Genomic DNA, 12,161 nt, shown 5'->3' on the forward strand with positions numbered 1-12,161 from the left:
TCCGAAATGTATTTCATTGTCTCTCTTTGCTGCACTGATTCCAGTGTTTATTACACTGATTATGCGATTCTATTATAGTCCTCTAGATGGCGCAAGTTGTCTTTCAATCGTCTTTTGATAACCGAAGAAGAAACACTCTGGCCGCCAATTTACGTGAACATTGAATTGAACAAATGATTGATATTTATCAAAATGACATTGTTTCTCTTGAGCATCAGTCTTTTGAAAAAAATACACGTTGGTAAGTTAATTTATAGTTAATTTTACGGACAGCATGAGCTAAAAGGGTATGAACGAGTTGTTGATGTTATTGTTCATTTTCTGTGACTTTTTTCTTCTTCTAGACTTTCGTTTTAAAGCCATCAAGATGTCCCGGTATGTCACTAGGACTCAAGGGGAATTAGCGGGCTAGCGTGCGCGCGCCGAGCTAAGCCCAGGGGGTGTCGGGAGCGCGTGCGGATTGTCCACCATCTCGGGCCCACGCCAGTGCGCACCTCGCGCTTCTTATTCTCATCATCACCATTATCTTCTATATCCACGCTGCAGCCATTTGATCGTCCACGAGCACTAGTGAGTATCCAGTCGTCTTTTTCTGTGGTTGTGCCCCTTAAAAAACAAAACAAAAACAAAAACCCCTGCCTATTTAGCACTTAACTTCTCGGATTGTGCGTCTCGTGTACTTTTAAGCGCATTGTTTGGCGCCTATTTAAAATGTGGACAAAGTACTTGACTCTTTCCCCAACTTATTTTTTTCGTGAATTATTAACCGTTTATGTCACGGTTATGTTTTAGTAGGTGTGCGTGTGAGTCGTGAAGCCGAACCCCCCCTATCCGGATGCGCACAACTGTTGAATTAAACACATTTCCAGTCTTTTCTGGTTTAACACATTTAAATTACCGTTAATTATCATCTTTTAAACAACCCTAACCCCACACAGCCTTTTATGGTCTCATTTTTAAAAAATCTCTTTAATCACACTCACGGTTGTCGCCCACCCTTGACTTATTATTCTTCAATTATCATTTAATTTTTTATTTATACTCATATATATTTACTGCTTTTTTAAGTTGCTCCATAGTTTGATTTTTTTTACGTTGACTATTTTAAAGTGAAGCCCCCATTTACTATGTTTTGAAATGTGCTGTATCTACTATAGTGTTTAAAACATGTCTGGTGTCTGACTAGTCCAGGGTGTACCAGGGTGCCTCTCGCCCCCAAAATTGACTGGGTTAGGCTCCGGCATACCTGTGACCCAAGTAAGGAAACTATTACGAAAGATGGATAGATAGTGTTTAAAATTAGCAGTGTTTAATCTGTCGGAGCATTGTTAATAGATTGGCCCCTCGGCTACACCGGCACCCTCTGCCCCTTCATATGAGGGTGCGTTTGTTGACCTTTCCGCATTTGTGTTGTTGAGCTGTCAGCAGAGCTTACAGGTCGGTAAGCCTGACAGACATGCGCATGTGCCCTGCTGCTGAGTTTGTTCCAACATAACAATGTCTCTATTAGTGCACAGGTAATCACTAAAGAGTTTGAGAGATATTACCATGGAAATATTTTCACCTTGAGTCAAAACGATATAAAGCTACTCACCTTTTGATGATGTGAAAATCAGGTAAATATTGTCTTTTTCCTCATAAGTACTATAAAAGTAGGTTTTCACATGACAGCTTGTTCAGGTTGAATATGTGCCATTTAGAGCGATTAATTGATCCTCCTGTCTTCGTACTTTACTGGTGCTATGTTGCACACATGGTGATGACAGCCCAGCCTCCTATGGCCATCGTTGGACCTCATATTCTCACGTTACGTCTCAGCAGTCTGTTTACTAACATGCGGTAAACTGGATTAGCGCCGCTAGCGTGTCCATACGTTAAGTTGATTTATGTGGGGATGGGCGTGTCCAGCGGACACATTTGAGGCGAAAACACAAATTGAGGACATCCATCTTTGTCCGTTAGTGCTAACATCTGTCCTAAGATCATTTTTGAACTGTTGAGATGTTTATTTCCAGACATAATGTTTCTGTTTTTAGTATACATGCTGATGTTATTATTGAACAGTATTCATTCAAGGCATGATGTTACCATTCATACAAAGCTAATAGTTTTAGCCTCTCAATTTGTACTTCCTTCCGACCACTTTAACACCCTTTTCTGTATTGAATGTCTAGATTAAAGGACAAAAAGGTTTTAGGAAGAAAAAAAAAAAAATCCCAACAAATGAAGCCCAGTGATGAAATTATCCCAGCAGATTGTTGTAAAGGGCGCTCCGCTCACTCAGAGTTTAATCCAAGCCTACATCTTCAATTGGGGCAAAAAAAAATCGGAGCGACAGCTTTGGATTTAATTCTTTATCCGTCACTTTTAAAAAGTCACATGATACCGGAAAGTCAAATCAACCTCAGAGCTGTGGAAAAAAAAACTTTGAAGTGGACCTATATTCAGTATTGACTGGTCACAATAAGACAACGTGTATAGTTGTGATTTGTTGACATTATAGCCTACTGACGGATGTTTCTCAAATATCGTTAAACTCCCTTTTCCTTTCCAGAGGGATGAAACGAAAAAGGCCGCATGTCCCTCGTCACAGCAATGAGTGAGTCGTCGTCCGTTCACTCTGCAAAGCTCGTCTCATTGGCCCGCTCGCTGTCCGGACTTGGCCTCGACGCCACCAACGGGGGCCCCCCCACAGTCGGCCTGCCTGACAACGACGAGGCTCCTCCTTCGGTATTGACTTCCTTTCTCTATGGTGAACAAAAGGTTTCCGCACATTGGTCACATTTTGTCTATGTATAATTTTCACTGACATTTAATCCGTGCATTTATTAAAAATATATATATATCTTGAAAAACCTTACTATGAATATTTTGAGCAATTATTAAATGGATGGGAAAACAAACACAATAGTTTTGATCATATAAATGCTTGGTAGTTTGGATTAAAGATCCAGGCCATACTTTGCCCACCCTTGCTCTAATTGTCGTCTTTCACCCATACATTCCGTTCACGTTTGTTTTTGTAGGAGTCCGGCATCGACCTCGGTCCAGGGCTCTTTTTCACCGATGGCAAGAGGAAGGTGGATTATGTGCTGTGCTACAAATCCAAAAAAAGGCGGGCATCCAAAGGACGCCTCTCCATCACGTCCAACGGCAGCATCCCCATCCCCATTCCGGGTTTGTGGGAAATGGACCCCGACTCCGGAGAGGCGGGAGGACCCGCTCCGGGAGACGTAGAGGACTCCAAACTATCCGAGGAGGAGAAGGCTCTTATGAGGGATGAGTTTGAAACCGGGCTCCTCGATGCCGGACTGCAGATAGAACGCGATAAAGAGGTGCGTGACATTCTTATGGGATTTTAAATGGAGCTCATCCATAACTGTATTGGAGAAACAATTGGAAAATGTCCACCTTGCGCTCACCTCGTTAGAGAGAGAACATAATGTCCGGGCGGTATGCGTCCTGCTTATTTTAGACTCAATTCTGCATGCGTGTGTTTTGTATGCTGGTTGCGAGGGGGCCGGAGCGTGTTATCAGCTGCTGTTTTGGTTGAGGATTAAGAGCGCTGACCACCAGTGTGAAGCCAAAGGCCAGATTATAGGGCCTTATTAGAGAGTGATCCACTACTCAGAAGTGTTTGTGCTGGCGAGAGAGAGAGGCGTATGGCCGGCGGCGGGTGAGTTTCGCTTTGATTGCATGAGTAAACGTGTATCGTTACTGCCGGACCATCTGTCAGGGACCCAAGTTTTTTTTTTTTTTTTTTTTTTTTAGGAAAGTCGACTGGTGGAAGAGTGCAAGATTATTTGTGTCCAGATGCTGCTAAAGTTTGTCAAAGGTTTCAATGCAGATTTTGTGGATTTTATTACATAATGCAGGTGTTATAACATTTGGGATCGACTTTTTTCCTCCTCTCTTGTGCGGCTGGAACAGGTGCCGCTTAATAATTTCAGGTCATTACTGCAGTTAAATCAGTGCTGGAGGTTATTGCTTTTAATAACATATTATTATCACCACATTGCCTCTCTTTAGGGTCATTCCTGCAGTAATTGTATAGTAGTTGCTTGTCTGCAAATTGTTGGGTCCTTTGAGTACCACAATTTATTGGCCTGTGGCTTTTAGGCCGATTGGGAAAGTGCTTTGTCCTTAAAGCATAATTGCCACTCGGTTCTTATGGCTTTGTACGTTCAGATAATTACATGTAATTGCTTCCAACACAAAAAGGGGCAAAGGTCACACAAGGCTTCCCTTTACTTCCTTCACTTATTGTCTATTAGGGCTGTCTCTTGAAAATATTTTTAGTGAGGACTTACGAAAGAGACTTTTGATACCTGTGTGTATACGCAGAGGCCAAACGGTATCAGCTTTATCCGGCTGCACATCCCGTGGACAATACTCAGTCGAGAAGCTGAACTTCAGAAGATCAAAGTTGCTGTCAAAAAGGTACACACCTCTTATTCCAAGGGGAAGGGAAATGTTTGTGTTATAATAATGTTTTTTTTTTTTTTTTAACTGAGCAGAAATGTGAGCTGCGCAAAAGGGCGGGCATTGCAGGAATGTGGGACTCTTTGGCAACGATAATGAACACGCCGTTCCAACCGGACGTCCCCGATTTTGACGTCCGGAAAGACCCGCAGACGCGAGCTCGTTTTAAGACGCTCAAACATCCTTTCATCAGAGATAAGCTCCACCTGTAAGTGTCAACACACTCATGAATTGGAATGGAGTTTAATTCCGACATTGGTGATGTAACTTGAATTTGTATTCAAAGGGGACAAAAACAAACAAACACTCTGACCTTTTAGCAATTGAGTTTTCCATTAACTAAAGATAAACAGAACAAGCGCCAAAAAAAACGAACTTGGAATGTTCTCTTTGCAGGTATGACATCACATCAACGGAAAATGTCTTTGATAATGCGACACGCAGCAGAATAGTAAGTGGAGTGAGAACTATGTATTTGTGCTGGATTTACACTGCAGGTCCAAGTGTCCAATTCCATTTTGGGATGTCTAATTTCATTATTATTATTTTGTATTTTGTCCACATTAGGAAGAAACCTGAATTCCATGTGTTTTTTTTTTTGTTTGTTTTGTTTGTTTTTTCTGAGGAGGGCTTCATGCTGCCATGATGCTTATGCCACTTGAGAGCAAAAACAATTACTTGAACCATTGATGTTGTTTCATAACCTGCTTTGTGCGTAGGTTGCTGAGATGATTTCCCGCACAACCTGCAGGCACTCCTGCCAAACCACCGGTAAGGACCTCAAGTGGCGCCTTTTTGGATTTCTTAAGTCATGATCTCCTGAATGATGTCACTCTACCGCAGGTATCATGTCCTTAGTGGCTCGGGGCGTCTACATCTCTGCCTTCCCTTTGCATGACGTGAGGATCCTCTCCCATACTTTATCCTGAACGGAACTAAGTTGACATGAATGTTTTTGATTGCGATAAATGAAGATGCTTGTTTTTGGAATACAGGGCCCGTTTTCCAGGAGAGGAGGTAAAGATCAACGAAATGACAGACAGGTGAGCCCTTTTTCTCACGGCAATGAACATTGCGTTTATGACATGACCGCATTCTTGGTGGTCCACCAGGTTCTCCATGAAGAATGGGCAAACTATGGAGTCATGCACAAATACCAGCCTGTGGACCTTATCAGGTTGCTGTCCTTTTTTTAATTAGTATAAGCAACACAAGGAAATCTTTATATGTTGCCTCTAATTGGACAGGAAGTACTTTGGGGAGCAGATTGGTTTGTACTTTGCCTGGCTGGGTGTTTACACTCAGCTCCTCATCCCTCCGTCCGTACTGGGCATCATTGTTTTCCTCTACGGTATTTTCACCGTGGACACCAATGTGCCAAGGTAAGTCAATGATGCAAAATCGTAACCATAAAAATGTGACAAATATTTTCTTTGAAATGGCTCTGGAGTCAGGAGACGTGCGACGACAACCTGAACATCACCATGTGTCCGCTGTGCGACGGAGTGTGCGACTACTGGCGCCTGAGTTCGGTGTGCTCGTTGGCCAAAGCGTCCTACTTGTTTGACAACGGAACCACCGTTCTTTTTGCCATCTTTATGTCTCTATGGGGTATGTCTCATTTTATTTTTCCATTTTTATTGGTCAAAATTGACCACAAATGTGTGTGTGTGTGTGTCATCTTCTAGCTGCTTGCTTCCTGGAGCACTGGAAACGGCGACAGATGTGTCTAAAACACACCTGGGATCTGACCAGCTTGGAGGATGAGGAGGTAGATTTTTTATTTTTTTATTTTATCTTACCACATTTCTTTTTTATCAACAGTTTGATCATTTAGCCTCTAAATCCTTCACGCTTTCTGAATGTCTAATCCCGAGTCAGTCGAGTTGAGAGCGTTAAACCTCACGGGCTCGCAGGTCAACTGCGGTTTGACCACATATACACACACACGCGCACACCCGCTGAGACGCAGACGTAAATATGCACGCACACGTGTACGAGAACGATCTTAATGGGATTGCTCCCTTCTTAAATGGGGCAAATTTATTTCAAAGGATAACCATAAATACAAACTTGCCTGTCATCATAATTTTATGTGCCCTTCTTTTTTTTTTTTTTTTTTTTGCTACCCAAAGGAGCGAGTCCAGGTGAGCAAGTCTCTGTTGACGTTTGAAAGCCAGGGCTATGTCGGAAAAAAAAAAAATCTGATATATTTAACATGTTTATTTCATGAACTACTGGTATTTATTAGTGTAAAAGTTAGTAAGAGTAAAAATTCATTTGGGATGCCTCTGAGCAAAACAACATGTCATGAAATACATTCATGTGTGTGTGTTGTAGGAAGAGCTGAGGCCCGAATATGAAGAAGCATTACAGGAGAAAAAAGCCAAAATGAAAGCCAAGTGGACAAAGAAGGTGCGGTATAACATCATCATGACGACAAGAGCGATAAACGCTTGTAATCACATGGAGTGTATTGTGTCGTAGCTGACTCAAAGTGGGGACGGAGTGGACGGAGAGAGAGACCAGATGCTTTCCCACCAGGTATCGCTGGGAGAGGGCTTTTGTTTAAGTGGGGGGGACAGGGCAGGGTTGTTGCACTTAGGTGATCTAAACCTCGCCTATTAGGATTAGGATAACCTAATCTCGTTTGTTCAGCAGCGCTACTCTTGCACTAATATCCACAAGTGTTGTTAAGCAAAACAATTCTAATGGTCTTGGCTGAACAATTACATTTTCAACCACAGCTGCATGTTACGTTTTTTTTTTTTATTCATGTATAGAAGCGCACATGAGGCAAACCCCAATCCTCTCTACCTTCTGTGAATGGTTGAGTCCAAAGCTGCTTACCTGCCTGAGATTAGGCCAGATTATTGCTGGAGAGAGAAAGGCGGGAAGGAGGCCATGTTTTGATGGCAAACACATACCTGCCAGGTGGAAAACATAACACACAAAGTGTGTGCGCAAAATGCAGTGAGGGAAATCCAGTGGCGTTCTGTTATTATCATAACTAAACTGTGTGTACTAAACAAATCATCATGTTATAGTCTGCAAATGCGGTCGTGGATTTCTCTTTTTAAGCTATTAAATATGACAAATAATTATGTCAGATTATCAAAACCAGCACAAAATATTTTTGGGAGTAACATAACCTACACTGCACACACATGCACAATTTAATTTCATTGCTGCCAAACACATTGCTAGCTAATGCTACGCTAGCTGTTGATATTTGCCAACTGAGACGTAATGACCGATTTAGCCGGCAATTGTTTTGTAAACTTTGGGAAATAGCGGAAAGTCCATTTTTAAATTTATGTTAGCTGTGCAAAGACCTCGCTTTCCCCCGGTTTAAAACTGATGATATAAACATTTTTATTTTTTTTAACAGCTAGAGCCAGAGTCCCTGGATATCGAGGATCACTTGTCAGGTTACCTCATCAACGTGTCCACACTGCTGCTGCTGGTACATCTGTAATAGTGTTTTCTGTAAAAATAAAATCGATTTAGAACTCAAATATTCTTTACATTTGAACAAGAATTTCCAGTAACCATCTCGTGTGTATGTTTCTAGGTTTTTGTTACTTTCTCTGCCGTGTTCGGTGTGGCCGTGTATCGCATTTGCATGTTAAGCGTGTGGTCCATGAACCCCGACCCCGAGGCCAAAGCCAGCGTGAGGATGACGGTCACCACCACGGGCATCATTCTCAACATGTTAGTGGTGCTGGTGTTGGAGGAAGTCTACGGAGCCATTGCTGTGTGGCTGACTGAGCTGGGTATGGATCATGACCTGTCACCACTTGGCCACCAGAGGGGAGTATAATCTAGTCATAGAGGCAGATTTAAAGCAGAGTTTCACAACTATGTGACACTTAATTTTTGTCATTTCTGCAGAAAATACATAAAATTCACATTGTGTGTTTGCATTAAGATAGCAGAGTTAAACACAAATTTACATTTATTTTTAAATCCACAATGAATCTTTTTTTTTTTGGGGTTGGTAAATGTCTTATTGTCTCATCCAATCAGAGCTCCCAAAAACACAAGAAGAGTTTGAGGAGAGGTTGATCTTCAAGTCTTTCTTTCTCAAATCCATGAACGCCTTTGCACCTATTTTCTATGTGGCCTTCTTCAAGGGCAGGTGAGCGTCTTTTCACGTAATACTCCCAACACACCTCCTCTTTATTCCTGAACATTTGTTGTCGTCATTCAGGTTTTCCGGTCGGCCTGGAGACTATGTTTACGTCTTTAGCGACTACCGCATGGAGGAGGTGCGGCCTCATGTCTCATTTTACCTTTTGTGTGTGTGTGTTGTGACATCGTTTGAAGCGTGCTTTCTTTTTGTATCCACCCAGTGTGCTCCTCCAGGCTGCCTCATCGAGCTTTGCATCCAACTCAGCATGATCATGCTGGGAAAACAACTGATTCAAAACAACGTGTTTGAAGTTCTCATTCCGTACGTACACCAGCTCCAAAGCCTACAGTACATTTCTAACATGAAAGCGTACAAGTGAACGGCGCTTCTTTTGGTGTTCTTTCTAGTAAGTTAAGAAAGATGTACAGAACCATACAGGAGCAAAAAGGCAAAGACAGAAGGGCCCAGGACGAGACGGATGAAGACGAAGAGAAGAGATCTAAGCAGCAATTCCATAAAGATTTTGCCCTGGAGCCCTTTGAGGGCGTGAGTCCGGAATACATGGAAATGAGTGAGCGTCTTTACCTCATCCACATTAGCGCTCTCCACCGGCAGACAATTCAAATCGTCCGTCGTTCTGTCCGCAGTCATCCAGTACGGCTTTGTGTCTCTGTTTGTGGCTTCCTTCCCGCTGGCGCCCGCCTTCGCTCTGCTCAACAACGTCATCGAGATCCGCCTCGACGCCGCCAAGTTTGTGACCGAGATCCGGCGGCCGGATGCTGTTAGGTGTAAAGATATAGGTAGACGCCATACACACACACACACACACACACACACACACACACACACACACACACACACACACACACACACGACGGCAAGGTTGCTACTCCAGAAACTTTTGATCACTTTCTTTTCCTTTACTGTCACTCCTTTTGTGTCTTTTCCACACACGTCATTTTTCCTTTCTTTCCCTTCTCACGCGTGCCACCTCCAGGAATATGGTACAACATTCTCTGTGGAATCAGCAAATTTTCTGTCATTACCAACGTAAGTGTGCGCGTGTGTCTCATGCATGAAATGAGTGCGTAACAAACGATTTTAAACGAGTGTTACTTTCGCTCCAATGACGACAAGCGTGCTACCGTCGGCTGATGTTCATTTTAGTTTGTCTCCGCAGGCTTTTGTCATCTCCTTCACATCGGAGTTTGTGCCTCGCATGGTGTACCAGTACATTTACAGCGGCAATGGCACCATGAGCGGCTACACAGAGCACTCCCTGTCTTATTTCAACGTCACCAACTTCCCGCCAGGCACCGCGCCCAACACAACAGTATCCGTGTGCAGGTGGCAAGAATACCTTTCAAACTTCACCTTACTGGTCTTCCCTTTTAATCCTTGAGCTCAGTGAACTAAAAAAAAAAAAAAAGAGTCATGAACCCATCACTTTGTGTTTTTCAGGTATAAGGACTACAGGGATCCACCATGGGCACCGGATGCTTACACCTTCTCCAAACAGTATTGGTCTGTTCTGGCTGCAAAACTGCTCTTTGTCATATTCTTCCAGGTAATTGTTTTTTTTTTTTTTTTAGTTTACTCGTAACAGTCAGATGACAACAGTGTTTGATTCCTTTCAGAACCTCGCCATGTTCCTCAGCATGCTGGTGGCCTGGTTGATCCCCGACGTGCCGCGCTCACTGCGGGAGCAGTTGAAGAAAGAGAACATGATGCTGATGGAGTTCCTGCTCAATCAAGACCAGGAGGCCCACGCTACGTCGCTCTCCACCAAAGGCTCCGTCTTCCCCGTCCCTGCCAACATTGACATTGTGGTGGAGGCACCGTCAGAGGACTACGAGGTTCAGAAGGATGCGGAAGAGGTCCGGGAGGAGGAGATGGTGAAGGTGGAGGTTGACGTAGCTGAAGAGGAGCCCACTCGGACTCGTGATAGTGACTCAGATGCCGGGGATACTTTTGAGGATGTAGTCGGAACGGGAGAGGGAGAAGGCGAGGAGAAAGCAGAAAGGTCAGAGGATGAAGAGGAGGACATAAAATTAAATGACGGAGGTGAGCAAGATGAACAGAAAGGCGTACCTCAAGAGGAGATTAATGAAAAAACAGCATATGAGGAAGATAGCTCCATTGTGGATTTGGACGCCCTTATGATCCAGTTGGGCCTCGCAGGTGAGAGAAAAAACTTTTAGAAATATGTTTCTTTTGTTTTTTTTCTCTTTTAAAAGGTACGAGAGCTTGTGTTGTTAAGTGACTGGTGACAAAATGTTGACATCCTCATCCAGATGGAGACGCCTCATCACTCAAAGATACAGAGATCCCACAGACAAGCTTCAAAGAAGAACTTCCATCCAAAAGAGCTTCCTGCCAGTCACTGAGCAGCCCCATGGCGGATTTAGCACCCTCCCACACGGACGCGAGGCTCTTCGCGCCCATCGCTCCTCCGCCCCGAGAACGGGGCACAGGGGCCAAGGCCCGCTGCTCCACCCTGCCTTCACGCCGCCGAGGAGCGGAGACGTGTTACAGCCTGCCGAGACCCAGCCACTCCAGCAGCCTCTCTCGATTCCATCAGCAGGCATCCCTCGTGCCGCTGGTCCCCCTCCGACCTTCGCCGTCAGCCGAGCCCAAGAGCGAATCCCCGCGGCAACCCCCCGGCTCCGGCGAACTCTTCTCCCTCAAAGGCCCCCCCCCTCCACCTCAGCAGCCTCGCTCAAGGGACAAAGCCCGGTGCTCCACCCTCCCCTCCAGACAAAGACCCCCGGAATCGGAAGAGCGCCCTACCAAACCGAGCCAATCCATCAGCTTCACAAAACTGGGAGACCGAGTGCCCCCTTCCCCCAGTGAACTTAAACGCAACACGGCAGTATGAGAGGAAAAAAAGATGGGATGGGGGTGAGGGGGACAATCCAGATTATTATCTCGTCTGTGCCTGGAGCCTCACCTGCCCCCTTTTTTCCTAAATAAGACCCTCCTTATCTTTTTCAATTGTTTATACAACAGAAAGACAATTCAGAGATAGTGATGCCCCTTGCCGCTCAACACTGGAACTCTTTTTACTCTTGTTGGTTTTTTTTTATCCCACAGATGCAGCTCAAATAGCTTCCCCCTCCTTCTCCACGACGCTCAGCTTTCCCAATACGTCTATAGAAGAGTGTGGGAGCTATACAATCACCAGTTCCGCTCATAGATGAAATGATGATTTTTAGAGGTTTTGATATACAAAAGAAAGCAAAAATGAGAATAAAAGAACAACATATTTTTATGTCTGGGTTTTTTTTTTTTTTTTTTTGTGAGCCTCCCAACACGTGTGAATTTTGAAACTAACCCGGCTGTCTCTTTACATGCGGAGCGACTCTCCTAATGGGAAAGTTCCTGGGTTTTTTTTCCTCCAAAAGCTTTTGCATGACTCCGCCTCCTCTTCCACAGAATGGGGCCCTTTGTGGGGTGTTTCCCAGCATTCCAGAGGGAATTCCTACAGGTGAGAGCACTGAAACACACCGTTGCTTGGATGACAATTTTAAATTCCCATCTTTTT

General features: G+C 44.1%; 1 protein-coding gene across 4 annotated transcripts; it reads left to right on the top strand.

Moving 5' to 3' along the window:
• Positions 1-8: 8 nt before the first annotated feature.
• Positions 9-11,908, top strand: ano2a (anoctamin 2a). 4 transcript variants are annotated; one of them, XM_085915064.1, is made up of 28 exons: positions 9-241; positions 345-570; positions 2,555-2,730; positions 3,027-3,335; positions 4,345-4,440; positions 4,518-4,690; positions 4,879-4,933; positions 5,202-5,253; positions 5,326-5,381; positions 5,457-5,525; positions 5,595-5,659; positions 5,730-5,864; positions 5,933-6,093; positions 6,171-6,253; positions 6,823-6,897; positions 6,970-7,026; positions 7,874-7,948; positions 8,057-8,258; positions 8,512-8,623; positions 8,696-8,753; positions 8,838-8,938; positions 9,025-9,188; positions 9,265-9,417; positions 9,615-9,667; positions 9,798-9,964; positions 10,079-10,184; positions 10,255-10,798; positions 10,912-11,908. In XM_085915064.1, exons 3-28 carry the CDS (start codon positions 2,578-2,580, stop codon positions 11,493-11,495), a joined length of 3,858 nt encoding a protein of 1,285 aa, XP_085771190.1. In that variant the 5' UTR covers positions 9-241; positions 345-570; positions 2,555-2,577; the 3' UTR covers positions 11,496-11,908. The 4 variants fall into 4 exon arrangements, with proteins under 4 accessions (XP_085771190.1, XP_085771192.1, XP_085771193.1 ...); XM_085915066.1 differs by having other exon boundaries at positions 5,478-5,525; XM_085915067.1 differs by lacking the exons at positions 9-241; positions 345-570; positions 2,555-2,730; positions 3,027-3,335 and adding exons at positions 3,357-3,676; positions 3,772-3,835.
• The last annotated feature ends 253 nt before the right edge of the window (positions 11,909-12,161 follow it).

This window comes from Syngnathus leptorhynchus, chromosome 6, assembly GCF_054491065.1.
Source record: "Syngnathus leptorhynchus isolate UIUO chromosome 6, UIUO_Slep, whole genome shotgun sequence".
NCBI classification, from domain to species: domain Eukaryota; kingdom Metazoa; phylum Chordata; class Actinopteri; order Syngnathiformes; family Syngnathidae; genus Syngnathus; species Syngnathus leptorhynchus.